Genomic DNA, 21,161 nt, shown 5'->3' with positions numbered 1-21,161 from the left:
GACGCTGACACACAGACAAAAGACAAAAGAACAGGACGCCGACGTGCATAAAAATGTTCCGTAGCAGAAATTGACAGAAATCATATAGAAATATTCAGATTTTTGTCTAGGACAGTCTAGAAGGCCATGCTTTCTGCCTGGGTAGAACCGCGCCACAACTGTTTCCAATTTTCCGGTTTACTGTCACCCCCCTGGTCGTAACTTACCGATACCGACGGTTTTACAGAATAGCGCCTTAGGCTATCGCGCACAGCTCCTTTCAGAACCGTTCTGAGCAGCCCAGGGCGTAAAGCTCTGGAACTTGAAATTCGCGAATGGAGGACAGCAAATGTCCTTTATTATCTGACAATTATTATTATCCTAATGTCAGTCATTATTTTGTATAATATCGTATTGTTGTTGAATCTTTGTCAGGAATTCTCGTTTTTTTGCCTATTTTCGTAGTCTCTTTTTAAAAATTGAACTTTTAAGCACAAACAGAGTTCTTTTAAGAACTAAATTTTCGAGTTTTTGTATTGCATTTCTTGAAATCGTGTGTTGAAAATATGCCGAAGCATTTAAATAGTAGAAGCAAAGGGCTTGTAGCTTCCCTGATAAACAATTTGAACGAGAACGTGACAATAAAGGTCCTTTATTAACAAGATAAGATGTAAATCAATAAATAAATAAATAAATAACCCCATAATAACACTTGAATAATCTTCATAATGGACTAGATTTTGCCAATATGTAATAAGTAAAATAAGCTATAAAACAAATAAATCAATTAATTACTAAAATATTAGATATTAAATTAAAAATAAAACGTAAAACTCGTTTAAAAAGTGATATAATAAATTACAGTTGAGGGTTGGAACTTTTGGTGTTACACAGCAAAATAAAAACACTAAATCACCACAATACACCAAAACACTTTCACTTTTACACTAGACGCGCGTTTCGCTAACCATGTTAGCATCATCAGCAGATGATTATAAACTAAAGTACAATCTACAAATTGAGCGTTTATATACTCGCCCAGTGGGCACCGAGTGGGCGTGGCAAAATCTAGCCAACCGAGTCAGAGCCCACTGAGCGTGACAGTTAGATTGCCGCCACTAGAGTAGTAGGAACAAAGAACTTGAAGGAATTGGACCGTTGTCTTTGTTCATTCTATCTTTACATTTATTAATTCTGATGCTTTCATATGCATCTAATTGCCTGTAATTTAATTTTATTTTTGTATTAAATTGAAACAAAATTGTTTTCAATTTAATAACAACTTTTTTGAACGGGAAGGGAAGGTACAGCAATGGGTAATCCATTGTCTCCATTTTTGGCTAATTTATTCATGAGCAGGTTTGAAGTGGAGGCTAAGAATCAGTTTGAGTATTTTCCAAGAGTATGGTTTAGGTATGTGGATGATATTTTTGTTGTTTTTGACACACATTCAGACACCATAGATAATTTTATTTCTAAGTTAAATAATCGTTTTCCTTCCATTAAATTTACGCATGAAATTGAGAACAACAACAGATTACCATTTCTAGATGTATTAGTTATTAGAAATGCTAATAATTGCCTGAAATTTGATATCTATAGGAAAAATACGACCACACGCAGATATATTCCTAATGAATCACATCATAGTGTTGAACATAAAATGGCTAGTTTAAATTTCTTAGTTCATAGAATACTTAGTTTCCCACTTTCCAACGAAAGATATGAAATAGAAAGAGATTACATTAGGAATGTAGCTGAGTGTAATGGATATTCTCTTTCACTAGTTGATAAATTAATTAGAAAACGTAGGTATAAGGAATTGGACCGTTCTGAAAAATCGACTTTTCAAGTGGAGAAAGATGATACGTCTAAATATTTTTCGATACCGTTTGATAGAGAGTTATCCTCTAAAAAGGAATTTTTAAGAATGTCAATTATAAACTTGTGTATAGTGCTAATAATAAATTACAACAATTATTAGGTAATCCAAAGGATAAAACACCTCCACTGGAAAGGTCGGGTATTTATGAAATTTCTTGTAAAGATTGTAATCAGAAATATGTTGGGCAAACTAGAAGATCAATATTAACTAGATTTAAAAAACATTTAGCTCAGATAAGATATGGTAGACCGGATAAATCTTGCGTTGCCTAACATATTGTTGATAAAGAACATTGTATAGATCTTAATAATTTAAAACTAATTAAACAAGTCTCAAATTACAGGCAATTAGATGCATATGAAAGCATCAGAATTAATAAATGTAAAGATAGTATGAACAGAGACAACGGTCCAATTCCTTCAAGTTCTTTGTTCCTACTACTCTAGTGGCGGAAATCTAACTGTTACGCTCAGTGGGCCCTGACTCGGTTGGCTAGATTTTGCCACGCCCACTCGGTGCCCACTGGGCGAGTATATAAACGCTCAACTTGTAGATTGTACTTTAGTTTATAATAATCTGCCGATGATGCTAACATGGTTAGCGAAACGCGCCTCCAGTGTAAAAGTAACTAAAAGTGTTTTGGTGTATTGTGGTGATTTAGTGTTTTTATTTTGCGATATAATAAATATTATTGTTTGTCAATTTTCAATTAAGATTCATCTCATAAATCCATCACAATCTGGCAGCGCTGTCGCCATCGCTTTTCACTCAAAGTTGATCACGTGCATCGGAAATTATTTTGCGATTACCATACATTAATAGCAGGAATGAGAAAAATATTTGTATAAAATAAGCAATTATTATTAAATAATGTTTCTTTAACATTGCAAAGCCGGTGCACTATGGACGTATCTTGTTAGTTATGACACTTTGTGTGGAAGGCGACGTTATAATGATAGGTGCTATAAAATACACTGAAAAAATATAATTTGCATCTCAATTTCAGTTACTGCCGCTTGGAAAGAACCGTGTCCCGGTTGGGTGGATAATATCAGTGGAATAACAGGAATCTTGATGGAGTGTGGACGTGGAACAATTAGATCTATCATCTGCGATGATCGCTGCAGAATGGAACTCATCCCAGTAGATATAGTGGTCAGCATCCTAATCGCCAGCGCTTGGCACGTAGCAATGGTGAGGTATGGTATGAAATTTAAGATAATTAAATATAATCGCCTTTCATTATTTATGCCACAGATGAAATAGATCCTTTGAGAGTGTTGGACAATGATAAGTTAAAAAATAAAATATCCTCTTGAACATTGTCTCTATTTTGAATTTCAATCACGTACAAGCTACAACAGCCCAGAATATTAAAGTGTTATTTAATTATTAAATCAATTTCTTGGGAGTCTATTATGCTGTACTTTCGGGTCGATCTCAGGGGTGGAGTAAAGCGGGTGTGTTGCCGAAGGAAATATATATTATTTTTCAGAAATCTGCCAAAGGCTTAGCCCGATCCTGTCGTGTTAAGCCACACCTAAAATTCCAATCACACGAGTATTAATTAAAACTTGATTAAGGTTTGCAGAGCTTCAGAATTTTCCATAAAATAGCGAGAAATTTGTTACAAAACCATATAAATTATATATCACTGTAATCACAAAACTTCAATCTATTTCCGTATTGTAACGGAATTTTAAATTATGTCTTTATTTTCGAGAAAATTTTGTCCAAACATAAGTAATATCTTGTTAATGTTTGACCATTAAAATCTTAAAAATAAAAAAGTTATCTAAAAATGTCCTGCCATACGGATTTAATATAATCCTTTATCTTCAATTTCCTTCTTCATTTATGTAAAAATACCTAGGCAGTTTTACATAAAACGTTAAATGGCCGAAAGCTTATTTTGCTACTTTTTCGGACTAGTAAAACGGACTATTAATAAACATTTGTAATAACCTATAGAACATTCTAGGCCAAATACTGCTGAAGTTTACAACTGCACCAGCGGCCAGACTAGTCCGATCACATGGAAAGAATTCCGGAAGTATACTTTAAAACATTCTGTACGATGGCCCAGCAAGTACGTGACATGGTACCCTGGATTTACCTACAGAGTCAACAGAAACATACACTCCATGTGTACCTTCATGTACCACAACGTTCCGTCCTTTGTACTGGACATCTATCTGTATTTCAGCGGACAAAAGACGATGTAAGATATTTACTACCCAGCGGCGTGCGGTGACAATTATAGGTGGGGAAGCGAATCGGTAAAAAACCCTATTTCGAGACATTACTTTTACATTTTCTTAAAAAACTTACCTTTGAAAATTCCGAGGCCAATTCCGTTGTTCGATTAAAATTCTATCGAAAATTGTTAAACAAACAAAAACACCTAAAATTATAATAGTTAAAATACGATATTTTAAATTAATTTTCCGAAGCACTTGACGCGCGATAGGCACCTATTTGTATTTGAGGTCTATTCGTCTATCTCTCTCTCTTTGGTCCGTTTCTCTGAAGAGGGATTAGTGACTATGATGTTCCTGTAGCGGTTTTTATCGTATTGTGCCAGTCCGCTCTGTTTTGAGCCATGCTGACGGTTTCATGAAGGCCTTGGCCGATTAGGTCTTTAGTTTGATCAACCCATCTCTTGGGTGATCTTCCTCGTGGTCGCTTTCCCTCTACCTTTCCCTCGACTATTAGCAGCTGCAGTGAGTCCGTTCTTCTAGCAATGTGACCAATATATGTCAGAAAACATCGGTTTATTTTTTTGAGAGGCTGAGTTGTGAGTTTAGTTCTTGGAGAACTGACTCATTCGTACGATGGGCTGTCCAAGGTATACGTAGCAGACGTCTATATGCCCACATTTCAAAAAGCATCTATTCGCCTGGTATCGCTTTTCTTCAGCGTCCATGTTTCCGCCCCATACGTAGCAATCGGGAAAACAAGCGAGTTCAGCAGTCTTAGTTTGGTGTTCTTAGTGATGGCTGTATCTTTCCATATCTTAGTTAATTTAGTTACGGCTGTTCTAGCCAGCGCAATTCTACGTCTTATTTCGCCTTCGCATGAGCCGCTGTTGTCGATTAGCGATCCCAGATATAAGTATTTATTAACCACCTTAAATCCAGCTATGTTTCCCACGTGAGGTTGGTTGTTGTTTTGTCGGTCCACAATCATGACAGTAGTTTTGTTAGGATTAAGTTTTAGCCCAAATTCTGTACTAGTTTCTTGGAGACGTTGCATAATAAATTCCATTTCTTCCACACTTGATGTTATGATTAGTGTATCGTCGGCATATCTTAGATTATTGATTTTCCTTCCCCCACAGATACTCCACCTTGCCAGTTATCGAGAATATCACGCATTATGTACTCGGTATAAATATTGAACAATAGGGGTGAGAGAACACACCCCTGCCTGACACCCTTCATTGCTTGAAATCTATTTGATGTGACATCATTAATTCTTATAAGTCCGTAATTATGTTGGTATAGTTGTCGGATAAGTAGAATAAGGTGATCAGGAACCCCCATTTCCTTGAGTATTTGCCAAAGTTTTTGCCACTTGACTAGATCGAAGGCCTTAGAATAGTCGATAAAACAGAGATACATTTCTATGTTGAATTCTCGCGCTTTTTCTATTAACTGTCGTACGTTCCCTATCTGTTCTCTGGTACCCTTACCAGGCATAAAGCCAGTTTGTTCTTCTGCAATCTGTGGTAGTAGATATGGCCTGAGTCTGTTGTTAATAATCTGCAGGAGAATTTTGCATGCATGAGGAATTAAAGCAATCATTCGATAGTTATTGCAGTCTGCCAGATTGCCCTTTTTATATAGTGGTATATATAGCGAGCTGCACCAGTCGTCTGGCCAAATTCCCGTCTTCCAAATCAGATTGCATATGAAATGAATAACATCAATTACCGGTTGCCCTATTGACTTTAATATCTCAGCAGCTACACCATCTATACCTGGGGCTTTATTTTTTGAGACGATTTAGGGCGTGTTCAACTTCTGATTTAAGGATCTCCGGTTCATGTTCGAATTGGTTGGGACGATTAATATTATTAGAAGATTCACCATCTTCGTAAAGCTTTGTGCAGTACTTTCGCCAGACTTCAGCAATACCATCCGGATCAGTAATCTTTCGACCATTTTCATCCTGTATAATTTGTGTACGTAGTTGAAACTCACGAGAGAGATATTTTACCTTATTGAATAGCTCTCTAGATTCGTTAGTTGCCGAGTGTCTTTCCAATTCTGTGCAAATCTCGTGGACGTGCGTGTTTTTATCCTGTCTACAGCTGTTATTTCTTTATTGATGTTTCTTAGTTTGTGTTCTTTGTCAAATGTTGTTGATATGACTAGGTTTCTTCTTTTTTCAAGCAAATTGATCGTATTATTCGACATCCAAGTTTTGGACTTTAATTTAGTGTTTCCAGATGTGCAACTTCCTTTAACTATTTCATTTATCCAAGTCCTAGTGTCATTCCACATTTCTTGTACGTCATTTTTTAGTGTGGGCATTTTTACCGATTTCATTGTTTTCATTATTCCTTCTTTAGTAGGTACTGAATACCTTTTCGTTTTGATCAATTTCACTGCCTGTAGTTTACGATGGAACTTTGCCACTAGGATTTTATGATCTGATCCACATACCATGCCAGGTCTTGTCTTAACATTGGTAACAGATGACCGCCATCTACCGCTTATTAAGATATAGTCAATTTGATTTTTCGTTTTTTGATCGGGTGAGGTCCAAGTTGACAATCGTCTAGGGTGTTGTTTGAACATGGTATTTGTTATTGCAAGATTGTTGTCTATTGCAAATTGTATAAGTCTCTCTCCTCTGGCATTTCTGTCTCCAAGTCCGTACATTCCTATAATATTTTGTAGGTTGTTATTGTCAGCTGACTTTCCCACCTTGGAGTTGAAATCACCTAGAATGACTAGGGGTTCCTTTTTGGGTGTGGCTGATACTAGTTGTTCTATTTCTTGATAAATATCCTCAACTTGTTTGTCATCTGCGTCAGTTGTAGGCATATATACCTGAATAAGATGCATGTTAGTAGGTTTTGTACGGATGGTGACTTTAATAATGCGGTCACTAATGGTTTGGTAACTGTCCACGTATTGTACCATTCTTTTGTTAACCACAATGGCTACTCCATTCTGGCTTGCATTGTCTGAGCCCGACACGAAAATCCGATGTTCAGCAGTTGTAAAGTGTCCCTTACCTTTCCAGTGTGTTTCCGACAAACCACATATATCCATCTCTGCTGTCATCAGCTCACGCTCCAATATTTGAAGTTTCCCTACGCTCAGGAGTCCTCGGACATTCCACGTACCAATATTTATCTTGGATTTCTGAGGAAGCTTGTTGTTTTTTCCAGTAACTCGAGCTGCAGACAAAGCCTGGTCACCTACGTTTGTCTGCTCGGTTGCTAATTTCACACTTGATGGCCAGAACCCCGTCAAGCGCCGGTCGCTACTCGGATCGCATGGCAACCATATACCATTGTCACGTAACATCATAGTGTTCATGGGATAATAATCAGGTGGTTTCCCCTTGCCTGCCTGATCCTATGCCGTTGGCTCATACTCGTCATCGTATAGCTCATCCGCCTTTTGAGATCATTTCTGCTCTCAAGGGCAAGAGAGTGCCCTAGTTTGCTAATTCGTCTATCAGCCATTGCAAATTTGTCTATAACATCATCATAAAATTTTGGATTTAATTTATTATAATATTACCTATAAAATCGCAAGCGAACCCGTCTCGATAAATTAAAAGTCGAGGAAGGCGGTCGAAAGATCGCTGCCGTGGCTAGCAACTGTGCGCGATTTTCCGGCTCAAATTTGTCGTTTGCGTTCGACGTCAATAACACCTATATGAAGGAGAGATAAGCGACCGGCGGCGATTTCCAGGCGCGCATCCATGCAGTAAAAGGCAAATTAAATTGACTACGTTTATGTAAGGTTTCAAATAAATAATTTTAACAAATTGAATTAATCTTTTGTTATAAAATAACAGTATTATTAACGTTTAACTATTTATTTTTTTATCTTTATAAAGTTTAGGGAAGCGGTGCTTCCCCCGCTTCCATGGACCGCACGCCGCTGCTTTTTACGATTCCAGTATTTGTACTTTTTTTTTCAGGATGCTCAAATTGGCAAAAAAGTTTAACCAGGCCCTAAAAGAAGGCAGTTTTTTCTCGACAAACGAATGGGAGTTTAAAGATGATTCCGTGGTGAAATTGGTAGAATGCGTAAAAGGTGCAGGTGACGGAGAATGTTTTGAAGTAGATTTTACGCCAGAAAACGGATTCGACTGGGACGACTACATCGCAGACTTTCTCAAAGGCATCCGTCAATTCGTTCTCAAAGATGACATAGCTAGTTTAGACCAAGCCAAGTCCAAATTAAACAGGTACATTAATAGCTTCGTTTGCAGAATGAATCAGCAGTCAGAAATAGTTTAGACTACGTTAGGTTGCTGGGGTTTGGGATCCTGTTTGGTCCCTCACTCGGAGGCCTTAGCGAGACCTCTGTACAGGGTGGCGCCTCTCATACGCCGCGAAGGATGCTCCAAGGAGAACGACAGTTTGTATTGAAATGAAATTTTGTGAGCATATGTAGGTTAATTTAGAGCACTTTTTAAAAATATAGAGAGTTCTACAGAGTATTCTCCAAAAAAGTTACATATGAAAGTTCTGTTTTTTGTAATGGAACACTCTATACAGGGTTGTTCACCACATACGACACGGAGTATTGTAGCTAAACGATTTGATTTTTACAAATTGTAAGTTTTGGGTTCGTTGGAGGACTATTAGAGCTACAATTTGAAAATATTTTTACAAGACACAGAGTTTCCCAAATAAGTAAAAAACATTATAGTTGTATTTTTTTAAATGGAACACCCTGTATATTATTATATTTTTAGATTCTACGATTAAAATAAAGGTAAACTTGATTAAGGTTTATCACACTTAAACCTTGCCGTATTTGAAATATTTTCAATTTTATGAAATTGCACTAAAAATTTTAAGGCTACATTTCTCCAAGGGTATCGAAGTTTTTAATACTAAATAATTACTGAAGTTTATTTATTGATCAGATATTGTGTCGCAATAATAAACAAAATACTACCTTATACAGGGTGTCTATAAATTTATATTAAATAATTACTAGCTTTAAACGGCAATAACTTGTTTAATTTAAATGGAACACCCTGTATATTTTACGAGAATCAGATGCACAACTCAAATGTCTATGAAATTGTATTATACCATTTATTACCTATCTCTTCAAGTTTTCGTAGAAGTAGCATTTTCTTATAATTTAGACCTCATATATCACTATACCCATGGAATATTGACATTTTAGATTATTTTTAAAAATGTAACAAATTTTCAAATAGTACCATATACTAATATTATCGATCTAATTCGTTTATTTCATTAAAAAATAAGAAAAACTCTTTACATATTTGTGAAATAGCACCAAATTAATATGATCCCAGTATTTAATCTACATTAATTGACTGTTTACGTTGACTAGCAATAATTGCTCCAAATACTAAAAAAAATAGTTTTGTATATGTAATGGACAGTGTGGTACAAAGTAACACCTTATAAATTTTATTTCATTTTTTGACGAATGCTTGTTTATAACAGAGACGTTCATTTTCATACCTTATAATTGTATTGATTTCTGAGTCAAATCCACATTTATTTAGAATAATTTATTAATTAAAACAATTAAGTATGTCATTAACTAATTGTTAGGCGGAAATAATAGGCGGAGTATATTAATAATTAGTAATAATTAGTATACCCTTTTACAAAGATTTAAATAATTTTCTTTTTGTAAACAAATGGGCTTACAATATTATTATTTTTACCACCTGTATATTTTGTACATATGTTGCTTTAAAAAAAATCTAAAATGTCAATATTCCATGGGTAAAGTGATAAATGAGGTCTAAATAATAAGAAAATGCATTTTCTACGAAAACTTAAAGATATAGGTAAAAAATGGTATAATACAATTTGATAGACAATTAAATTGTGCATCTGATTCACGTAAAATATACAGAGTGTTCCATTTAAATTAAACAAGTTATTGTCTTTGAATGCTAGTAATTATTTAACATAATTTTTTGAATACTCTGTATAAGGTAGTATAATTTTTATTATTGCAACATAATATCTGATCAATAAATAATCTTTAGTAAATATTTAGTATTAAAACCTTTAATACCCTTGAAGAAATGCAGCCTTAAATTTTTTACTGCAATTTCACAAAATTAAAAATATTTCAAAAACGGTAAGGTTTAAGTGCAATAAACCTTAATCAAATTTACCTTTATTTCAGTCGTAGAATCTAAAAATAGAATAATATACAGGGTGTTCCATTTAAAAAACTACAACTATAATATTTTTTACTTATTTGGGACACTCTGTATCTTGCAAAATTATTTTTAAATTGTAGCTCTAACCGTCCTTCAATGAACCCAAAACTTACAATTTGTAAAAATCTACAATACTCCGTGTCGTATGTGGTGAACAACCCTGTATATTAATTCGGATTCTGGGAGAAAAATAAAGGTAAGTTTTATAAGAGATAATAATTACTAAAATGTAAGGTTTTTGACATATTTAACATTTTCTAGAAATAAAGAACAATTTTTAAATTACAGTAAAAGCTACCTATATTGGAATTTACCCGGTATAGCCTAATGCGTAGTTAAATTAACTATTGTACATTACATCAAATTAAAACTTGATTCAAAAAGTTATACAGGGTGAGACAAAATTAATATTGAACATTGGTCACCTTTAAAAGCATGTTACTCGTTTATTTTAAATGGAACATCCAGTATATTATTCCGATATTCAATGGAGAGTTCATGTCTCTTCAAAATACTATTAAGGTTGCCTACCCCTCAAACAAAGATTTTCCTAGATATTTTCATTTTTCATTTACATGATTTGTTCTGAGTAGATTTTTATTACTTGATAAAATCTAGGTGGCTGTGATATATCTGACGTTGTAGAATGTAGAATGTTTAGGAGGGGAGTTAATCACCGCGACCTTATAGATCTATTGTGTGTTCCCCTTTCTTGAGTTATAACGAGTTATAGATCATCATACAGTCTCAGGGCTTTAAGAAAAGCCAGTATCTGAGACGGCTCCACAGAGGCCAGCTCTCCATCCTCGACATCAGACGTACCAAGGTTCATGGCACGAATGGTCGTCGTCTCGGCGCACTCAGTGATAAGGTGTTCTGGTGTTTCTCCATTTTCCCCACAAAATCTGCATTCGCTGTTGTTTCTCAGTTTCAGCGTACTGAGGTGTTCGTTGAGGAGACAGTGTCCTGTTAGAAACCCCGTGACAATCCGAAGATTGTTTTTACTTAAATCAAGGAAAACCTTTGATTTTTCTCGGTCATAAGTTCTAAGGAACTTTTTCGAGTGTCTTAGACCGTTGGAGGACACCCATTCCAAGTTACGGATGGAGTCTTCCAGATTCTTCAGTTCCGCTTTCAGTTGGTTCCCGTTTGGAAAACAGAACGGTTCTGGTCCAGTTAGTGGAGTGTTCGCTCCTTTTCTAGCTAGATCATTTGCTTTTTCATTGCCTTCTATCCCTTGGTGAGCAGGCACCCAGAGTAGGAGGACTTTATTTTCTTTGCCTAATTTGTTGAGCTTCTCCAGGCATTCTTTGACCAACTTCGAATTGATGGAGTTGATCGCGTTAAGTGCTGCTTGACTATCGGATAGGATGGCAATTTCCTGTTTTCGATAGTTCCTATCTAAGATAAATTGTACGCATCTTTCGATAGCGCAAATTTCTGCCTGAAGGATACTGGGGTAGGTGCCCATTGGTTCGGAGTATTCAGTTTTCGGCCCAAATACTCCTATCCCTGTCCCTGCTTTGGTTTTGGAAGCATCCGTATAACACATGATGATATGGTCTTTTATATGCTGAGTAAGCGTCTCTTTCTTCCAATCCTTTTTATTACTCAATACTACAGTGAGGTGTTTCTCAAAGTTGTAAATTCTTGGTATGTCATCCACTGGAAGTTGGAGAAGTGGAATTTTCTTTTTGAGGGTGTTCCAAGCCCCTGACCTGAAAATTCTCCCAGTACTGTCTCCGTCAGTAACCATTCTAATCATTGTCGCATTGGCATAACTACCGACGACAATGTGCAGTGGTGTTAGGTCTAGAATGACCTCCATTGCTGCTGTTGGACATGTTCTCATAGCACCTGTGATGCAGATACATGCCAGTCTCTGTACTTTGCACAGGTTTTGCCTTGCTGTACGTTGCTCTAGTTTTGTATACCAAGCAACTGCTCCATAAGTAATCATGGGTCTTACTATCATGGTATACTTACATCCAGCGCAAAATGCTAGACTTATTTCCCGCCAGTCTTCTGCATATCATGAGAACCTTAGAGAGCCATATCTGACGTTACTTCAACAGCTGTCTAATTAGTCCAACTTTAACAACTAGTTATCATTTTGTGTCAGTTAAAACAAAAAAATTCTCAGAAATATGCCGACAATGCAAACTTATCCTACATCAGAAAGAATTGATATGATTCTATTAGTTGGCGAATGCAGTGTGCATTCATATCCATTATTCATGGATATGTTAAAGACAGTGTTCAAAAAACTCGACCAACTATTGTCGACAACATGAGAGAAGTGGTTGTAGCTGCTTTTCGAGGTGAAACTCCACATATTATGTTTTTTAAAATGAAAAGATCCTTTTGAAAAGACGATCATTTTATGCAGTTAATAAGAAAGGAAGCATTTTGAGCACTTGATTTCATTTAGCTAATTTTTGTGACATAATTATAGGTTTATTTCTAGTTTTAATTGTGTAATAATTAAAATATGTTTTAAACGTGTATCTTTTTATTAGCGTTGAGTATTTTACTCTACGATCTTTAATTTTTGTTAAATTAACAAAAGGTATATCACAGCCACCCTAGACTTTTTCAAATAATAAAGGTCTACTGAAGCAAAATCGTAAAAATTAAAATATATAGGAAAATCTTTGTCTGAGAGGTAAGCAACCTTAATAATATTTTGAAGATATACAGGGTGTTTCAAAACAAATGCGAAAAACTTCAGGGGGTGATTCCTTGTTCAAAATAAAGGGTAGTTTGCTTTATAAACGTTGGGTCAAAAGTCAACCATTAGGGAGATATCGCGGTACAAAGATGGCGGAAAAATAATGTTTTTATTTTTTATCTTGAAAACGATAAGAGATAGAATAATGAAATTTTACGGAATCATTACTGTTATGAAAACACACTTTCTGGTAATTTTTTCACTTTTTTAAAATGAGTGGAAGGGGTTGAAATAAACTACCCCTATCATTCCTGTTAATGAAATTTAAAGAAAAATCTTATGAAACACATGCAAAAAAATTAATTTTGATAGTTTAGTTTATTTAGAAACTTTTTTATCTCTTGTGTTTTTTTGATAAAACTCACCGATTTGAAATTAAAAAATAAAATGTAAAGCATTACATGTCAGGACAAAAAACATTTTTAGATAAAGAATCTAGTGGGCAGCTGTAATTTTTTTAGAAAAAAATCTAGTCGGCCGCTGTCACTTTTTAGGATGTTTCTAATATTGTTTTATTTGACATTACCCTACTGCAATACGTTAATATATATACTGTACTGTAATAATTAATAATATTATCTAGATTATTATTATTATCATTATTATCACTAGATTAATATTAAAAATATTTTTAGTCCTGACATGTAATACTTTACATTTAATTTTTTAATTTCAAATCGGTGAGTTTTATAAAAAAAATACAAGAGATAAAAAAGTTTCTAAACAAACTAAACTATCCAAATTAATTTTTTTGCATGTGTTTGATAAGATTTTTCTTTAAATTTCGTTAACAAGAATGATAGGGGTAGTTTATTTCAACTCCTTCCACTCATTTTAAAAAGTGAAAAAATTACCAGGAAAGTGTGTTTTCATAACAATGCTGACTTCCATAAAATTTCATTAGTCTCTTTCGTTTTCAAGATAAAAAATAAGAACATTATTTTTCCGCCATCTTTGTACCGCGATATCTCCCTAATGGTTGACTTTTGACCCAACGTTTATGAAGCAAGCTACCCTTTATTTTGAACAAGGAATCACCCCCTGAAGTTTTTCGCATTTGTTTTGAAACACCCTGTATAAATTCCCCATTGAACAACGGAATAATATACTGGATGTGTCATTTAAAATAAAGGAGTAACTTGCTTTTAAAAGTGACTAATGTTCCATATTAATTTCGTCTCACCCTGTATAACTTTTCGGGTCAAATTTCAATTTGGTTTAACATACAATGGTTACTGTAATTAAATATCAGGCTATAGAAGGTCAACCAAAATTTAGGTAGCTGTTATCGAAATTTAAAATTTACTCTTCATTTTCACCAAATCTGAAATATGTCAAAATCCTTAGATTTCAGGTATATGCTTCTTTAATAAAACTCCCCTTTATTTTTTTCCTAGAATCCGAAAATCAATTAATATATAGGGTGTTCATTAGAAAAAATACAATCTTTTTTGGTATATCCTGTATAATTCTACAGGGTTGTTCACCACATACGACTCGGAGTATTGTAGCTAAACGATTAGATTTTTACAAATTGTAAGTTTTGGGTTCGTTGAAGGACTATTAGAGCTACAATTTAAAAATATTTTTACCAGATACAGAGTGTCCAAAATAAATAAAAAATATCAAAGTTGTATTTTTTTAAATGGAACACCCTGTATATTATTACATTTTTAGTTTCTACGATTAAAATAAAGGTAAATTTGATTAAGGTTTATTACATTTAAACCTTACCGTTTTTGAAATATTTTCAATTTTGTGAAATTGCAACAAAAATTTTAAGGCTTCATTTCTCCAAGGGTATCAAAGTTTTTAATACTAAATATTTACTGAAATTTATTTATTGATCAGTTATTACGTTGCAATAATAAAAATAATACTACCTCATACAGAGTGTCTAAAAATTTATTTTATATAATTTCTAGCTTTAAACGGCAATAACTTGTTTAATTTAAATAGAACGCCCTGTATATTTTAGGAGAATCAGATGCACAATTTAATTGTCTATCAAATTGTGTTATACCATTTCTTACCTATCCCTTCAAGTTTTGCATTTTCTTATAATTTAGACCTCATTTATCAATATACCTATGGAATATTGACATTTTAGATTGTTTTTAAAGCAACATATGTACAAAACTTACAGGCTAGTAATATTATCGTTTTTAGCAAAACGATAATATTACCAGCCCATTTGTATGCAAGAAGAAAACTATTTAAATCTTTATAGAAGAGTATACCATTAATTAAATATATCACCATTATTTCCGCCCAAATACTGATTAATTACATACTTAATTGTGTTCGTTAATAAATTATTCTGAATAAATGTGAATTTGAATCAGAAATGATTATAATAATAAGTTATGAAAATGAACGTCTCTGTTGTTATAAATAAGCATTTGTGAAAAAATTACCATACTGTCTAATACACATACAAAATTCAGTTTTTTAGTATTTGGAGCAATTATTATTAGTCAACGCAAACAGTCAATTAATGTAGTTTGAATACTGGAATCATATTAAATGGTCCTCTTTAACAAATATTTAAACAGTTTTTTTTATTTTTTAATGAAATAAACGAATTATATCGACAATATTAGTATCTGTACTCTTTAAAAATTTGATACATCTTTAAAAATAAGCTAAAATGTCAGTATTCCATGGGTATATTGATAAATGAGTTCTAAATTACAACAAAATGCATTTTCTATTGAAACTTGAAGAGATAGGTAAAAATGGCGTAATACAATTTGATAGACAATTAAATTATGCATCTGATTCTCATGAAATATACAGGGTGCTCCATTTAAATTAAACAAGTTATTGCCGTTTAAAGCTAGTAATTATTTAAAATAAATTTTTAGACACTCTGTATAAGGTAGTATAATTTTTATTATTGCAAGACAAAATTCAGTAAATATAAATACTGGAGTACAATATTTGGTTTTAAAAACTTAAATACGCTTAGAGAAATGAAGCATTAAAATTATTACTGTATTTTGACAAAAACCAAAATATTTCAAAAACAGTAAGGTTTAAGTGTGATAAACCTTAATCAAAATTACCTTTATTTTAATCGTAGAAATTAAAAATGTAATAATATACAAGGTGTTCCATTTAAAAAAATACAACTTTGATATTTTTTATTTATTTGGGACACTCTCTATCTTGTAAAAATATTTTTAAATTGTAGCTCTAATAGTCCTTCAACGAACCCAAAACTTACAATTCGTAAAAATCTAATCGTTTAGCTACAATACTCCGTGTCGTATGTGGTGAACAACCCTGTATATATATTTTTGTAAAATGCTTTCTGTTAACCTACATATTATTATGCTGCCCAAATTTAATTTCCATATAAACTACCGTTCTCCTTGGAACTTCCGCGGCGTATGAGGGGCGCCACCCTATACTTATGTAAAAGTTGTTATTTAAATGAACTCTCCTATATATCTCTTTTGATTTTTTTTATTAACAATTACACTGAAATTTGATAACATACTTAATATTTTTTTATATTATATTTTTCAGATTATTTTGGTTCCAGAAGATACTACAAATGGTATTATTATACGTAGTTTATAAAGTGATAGGATTATATTTTTAAATCGATTTTATACAACCATTTTTATGTACTTACTATTATTTATTTATTTCAAATACTTGAAAATTACATAGGTATATGTAATTTATATTTTTTATGTATATTTTTAACTGTTTTACTGACAGATAGTGTAATTGTGGGATTGCAATATTATCTAAATATTATAATTATTATATATTTTTTAAAACCGTGTTTAATTTTCTATGGTATCTCTATTATAGAGTAGCCGCATATAAAGAAGAAGCCTGACCTGTCAATAATCTTAAAAAGATTTTCTTTGATTTAAGTAAGAACAATCTTCGGATTGTCTCGGGGTTTTTAGTTGGACACTGTCTCCTCAATGAATACCTCAGTAGAATAAAGCTAAGAAATAATGGAGAATGCATAATCTGTGGGGAAAATGGGGAAACACCAGACCACCTCGTCACATTCGTGTCATAAATTTTGGTACGATTGATACGGATTGATATCGTTGACAACGTGGCACCTTCTTTAGGTGTGGCTACTTTACAGTACGTCTGTCCGTTCTATAGCTACGGGGTATCCGTGAGAGGGGAAACGATATTCTCTCGATGTTTTTCGTAAAAAATTAGACGACGCGTCCCATCAATAAAAATTCGACAAATTTGCAAGTAGCCAATAAAATGAGTGGGCGGAGCGATTTGGGGTGACGTACTCGTCAAGTCGACGTATAAAATATATTGCTCTTTATTTAAATGTTTTTTGTCCGCATTCCTTTCATAGACACAGATCCAGCAGACGTACTGTAAACTATGTTAGTCTGCTTAAAAAATAAAGCTCAACTATAGTGTACAGGGTGGGTCAAATTGAACGCTTTTAAAGGGAAACACCCTTTTCTACCGGGTGCGTCTCAAAAGTGGGTCACCCTTATAACTTTTTTATTTTTTCAGATAAATAAACGAGATTTGGTATGTTAGTATATGACATAAATTAGGATTGATTGACATATTCAATTGTTTTCGGTCACTTCCTGTTTCACCGGAAATTACTACAACTTTTGATTTTTAAATAGCAACCTCGGTTGTTCTTTACTTTATACGATAGAAAATGACATTCTGAATAGAATGACATATCATATGTCAACTTTTGACATTCTCGCTTAAAACAAAATTGAATTTTAAAATTCAATCTAGAGTGCCACGAAGGAGCACTTGGAAAAATAGATTTGATCGTCTAATGTTTTTAGTGTCTCATCCTGGCCAGTTAGAAAATACTCAAATAGTATTTTTAATCATATCTCATTTTTTTTTTCAAATGGAACGAGGGTGGTTCATTAGGATATTTGGAAAAGGCATTTTTTTACGAATAATTTGGTACCACACACTTGGTATTTCGAGTCAAATTTTGGTTACGAACCGCAAGTTATAGATAATTTCAAATAAACCATATGCGAAAATGTCAAAAGTTGACATATGAAATGTCATTCTATTTAGAGTGTTATTTTCTATCGAATAAAGTAAAAAAATACCGAGGGTGCCATTTAAAAATCAAAAGTTGTACTCATTTCCGGTGAAACAGGAAGTGACCGAAAACAATTGAATACGTCAATCAATCCTAATTTATGTCATATACGAAGATACCAAATCTCGTTTTTTTATCTGAAAAAATAAAAAAGTTATAGGGGTAAGCCACTTTTGAGACGCACCCGGTATAGGAGATAGACGAAAACTAATGTCGGTGTCTGGAGCTCAATTTTTATCAAAAACTAAACTTTTAGGATTTTTTTTTTAGTTTTTATAGTTAAAATAAAATTAATATTACAAGTTGGTTCTCAAAATTTTAGGAATTTTTTTTTTTTTTGGAAATTTTCGAAGTAAAATAACTCCGTTATTTTGGACTTATGTATGTGAAAAACGATAAAGAGAAAATATGTTTATTTCGAGATCTACCACCTCTTAAAATACTTGCACTTATTTCTAGGACACCTTGTATAACAATCTTTTCTTTACTGGTGTTGAACCCCAAACGTTTGAAGTTATTTACCTGCAAATTAACTAAATATTGACATAATTTATTCGTGATAACTGTCAGCGTTGACAGTTTGAACTTCTCATGATCGATTCATGTTCTCGATCTTATATTTGTTTCGCTAAATTGTTAATAGATCATGGACGAACCAAACAGGAAGCGGAAAAGTAACGAAGACAGAAATGAATCGGATAAAAAACGGGGAAAAGTTGACTTGGAAGTATCGAAAACTAGCGAAACTTCAGCTAACTTAACGACTAGTTCGAATGAAACTTGCCCCATATGTTTGAGCTCCGTTCACAAAAGGCTGTTGGGGATACCGAAAAATTGCAGGCATCGTTTCTGTCTTTACTGTATCAGAAAGTGGTCGAGGAAGAAGAATACTTGTCCGGTTTGTAGAAAAAAATACAGCTCGATTATAGGTAAGTAAATCTTATAAAGAATGTATTGAGTTTTCGTGCTAGCTTATGTTTTGGTAGTAGAAATGTATAAGAAAGGAAACCCACAAAAGTGGTTCTCAAGTGGTTCCCATTCAGTGGATCTCAAAATATTAGCAAAAATCATTTACTCGTTATTTTGGACTTATTTGAAAAACGGCACAGAGAAAATACAGTAATCGCAAAACATTTTCCGATGCACGTCATCAATCATATCGACATTGACACTAAAGTCTATAAGCTGTATAATTTAAGATAAATACCGAGTAGTGTTGCACAAGAGTCTTGAAAAAGTCTTTCAAGACCAAGACTTGAATTTCAAGACAAGACAAGAAATTGATTTTCAAGACGAGAATTCTTGTCGTGTGCAACACTACTACCGAGCACTCCAAGCAGCTATTTATTTTACTTTATAGAGCAAATGATTGTAACAGATATTTTATTTAGATTAAAGCTGCCAAAATTAGTTTTAACCGAATTTTATTATCGCTATGTTGGTCACACTGCGCCGTGTTCAGCAACGTTTTCGTTTATTATTTGACAATTTATCCTAATGTCAATCTAGTTTCTATAATATCGTGTTGTTGTTGAATCTTTGTGAGTAATTCTCGTTTTTTGCCTATTTTCATAGTCCTTATTTAAGAATTGTACTTTTAAGCACAAAGAGTTATTTTAAGAACTAAATTTTCGAGTTTTTGTATTACATTTCTTGAAATTATGTGTTGAAAACATGCCGAAACATTTAAATAGTTGAAGCAAAGAGCTTGTAGCTTTCCTGATAAACTATTTTGAAAGAGAATGTAACAATAAAGGTCCTTTATTATACTCTTGACTGTAGTCAGAGAAATTTGACTAATAAGCCCATATTATACCACTTTCAAAGTTATATCTACGTTAGATTTTATTAAATTCTGTTATTATTAGTTTGTGCATTAATAACACCCTCTTGTTATTACCACTTATGGCGTTGTAAGATGTACATCAATAAATAAATAACCCATAATAATCTTCATAATGGACTAGTTTTTACCAATATGTAATAAGTAAAATAAGCTATAAAGCAAATAAATCAATTAATTATTAAAATATTAGTTATTCAATTAAAAATAAAACGTACTTAAAAATGTTAAAAAAAATGATATAAGTATATTGTTTGTCAATTATTTTAAATTAGGATTCATCTCATAAATCCATCACAATCTGGCAGCGCTGTCGCCATCGCTTGTCGCTCGAAGTTGATCACGTGCATCGGAAATTGTTTTGCGATTACTGTATGTTTCTTTTATCGAGATCTACACGCTCTGAAAATATTTGCACTTATTTAAGACTCACCCTGTATATTAAACTGTATTATAGTCAGAAGCCGATATACAAGACGAAGAGTGAGACAGCTTCCCATAAGTAAGAAGGCAGGTGCCACGGAGGATTCCAGATACACGGCGTTTGTGGAAATGATTTCCAGGGCGTTAGTGAATTTAGTAGGCAATCTGTTCGTGGCGACACATTGATAAATTTTGTATAATATTCGTATTAGGACACAAGGAAATAAAAATATAAAATTATCTCCAAAATTGTATTATTTTTATTATATTATTATTTATATAGTTCATACACCACCCCCTACAGTTAAGGCCTTTCAACATGATATGCTCAAGGCAAATATGGCGGCGAAGGCAGTGCATTTTTAAATTGTTTACCTTTAACCTGAAAAGCCGGTAGTGGTTTCTCGTTCCGATTGCATACCAGAAATAATTAATTATCTCTAGTTTGTTGTGCTTCTGCAACACGTTTGTTTAGTTCTTAGTGTTCAGTGCATGGTGTGATCAGAAAATTGTGATAAAATAAGAGTGTAATAAAAATCCAAACCAGACATTCCACATAGGGAACTTCAAACTTTTGTGCTTGTACTCTTGTATTATTAATTATTTTAAGGTAAGAACTAGAAGTATTTATCAAGATATTACACCTACATGAGTAAACAGCCTTCACCGCCAGTCTGCATAGTACTTTAGAATGGTTACTTACAATAATCAAAAGATAGGTATTAAAGGGTTAACATTTTATTGTAGCATGCCGTTTATATACATACGTTTTACATGCTCTGTTCCAAAT

The 21,161-nt window shown here is 33.3% G+C and overlaps 2 protein-coding genes across 2 annotated transcripts in view; both read left to right on the top strand.

The window, feature by feature from the left end:
* LOC115888680 (putative fatty acyl-CoA reductase CG5065) overlaps nt 1-16,758 on the top strand; it is a 29,235-nt gene extending 12,477 nt beyond the window's left edge. The window contains exons 8-11 of the mRNA XM_030908460.1: nt 2,871-3,063; nt 3,846-4,085; nt 8,033-8,302; nt 16,551-16,758. Coding sequence (XP_030764320.1) covers nt 2,871-3,063; nt 3,846-4,085; nt 8,033-8,302; nt 16,551-16,626 — 779 coding nt within the window. The 3' untranslated portion in view covers nt 16,627-16,758. The remainder of the gene's footprint in view (nt 1-2,870; nt 3,064-3,845; nt 4,086-8,032; nt 8,303-16,550) is intronic.
* Nucleotides 16,759-18,667: 1,909 nt separating this feature from the next.
* LOC115888671 (PHD and RING finger domain-containing protein 1-like) lies at nt 18,668-20,611 on the top strand. The gene is made up of 2 exons (XM_030908452.1): nt 18,668-19,034; nt 20,406-20,611. The coding sequence occupies exons 1-2, from the start codon at nt 18,752-18,754 to the stop codon at nt 20,555-20,557; spliced, it is 435 nt and encodes a 144-aa protein (XP_030764312.1). The 5' UTR covers nt 18,668-18,751; the 3' UTR covers nt 20,558-20,611.
* The last annotated feature ends 550 nt before the right edge of the window (nt 20,612-21,161 follow it).

Source organism: Sitophilus oryzae, unplaced genomic scaffold (assembly GCF_002938485.1).
Source record: "Sitophilus oryzae breed Bouriz unplaced genomic scaffold, Soryzae_2.0 scaffold_806_pilon_pilon, whole genome shotgun sequence".
Lineage (NCBI taxonomy): Eukaryota > Metazoa > Arthropoda > Insecta > Coleoptera > Curculionidae > Sitophilus > Sitophilus oryzae.
The sequence above is the reverse complement of the archived record's forward strand: the minus strand, read 5'-3'. Positions and strand labels throughout refer to the sequence as shown.

Coding starts and splice junctions, on each gene's coding strand:
- LOC115888671 (XM_030908452.1), top strand. CDS start 18,752: ATGGACGAACCAAACAGGAAGCGGAAAAGTAACGAAGACAGAAATGAA. Junction 19,035..20,405: donor AAAATACAGCTCGATTATAG/GTAAGTAAATCT, acceptor ACTGTATTATAG/TCAGAAGCCGATATACAAGA.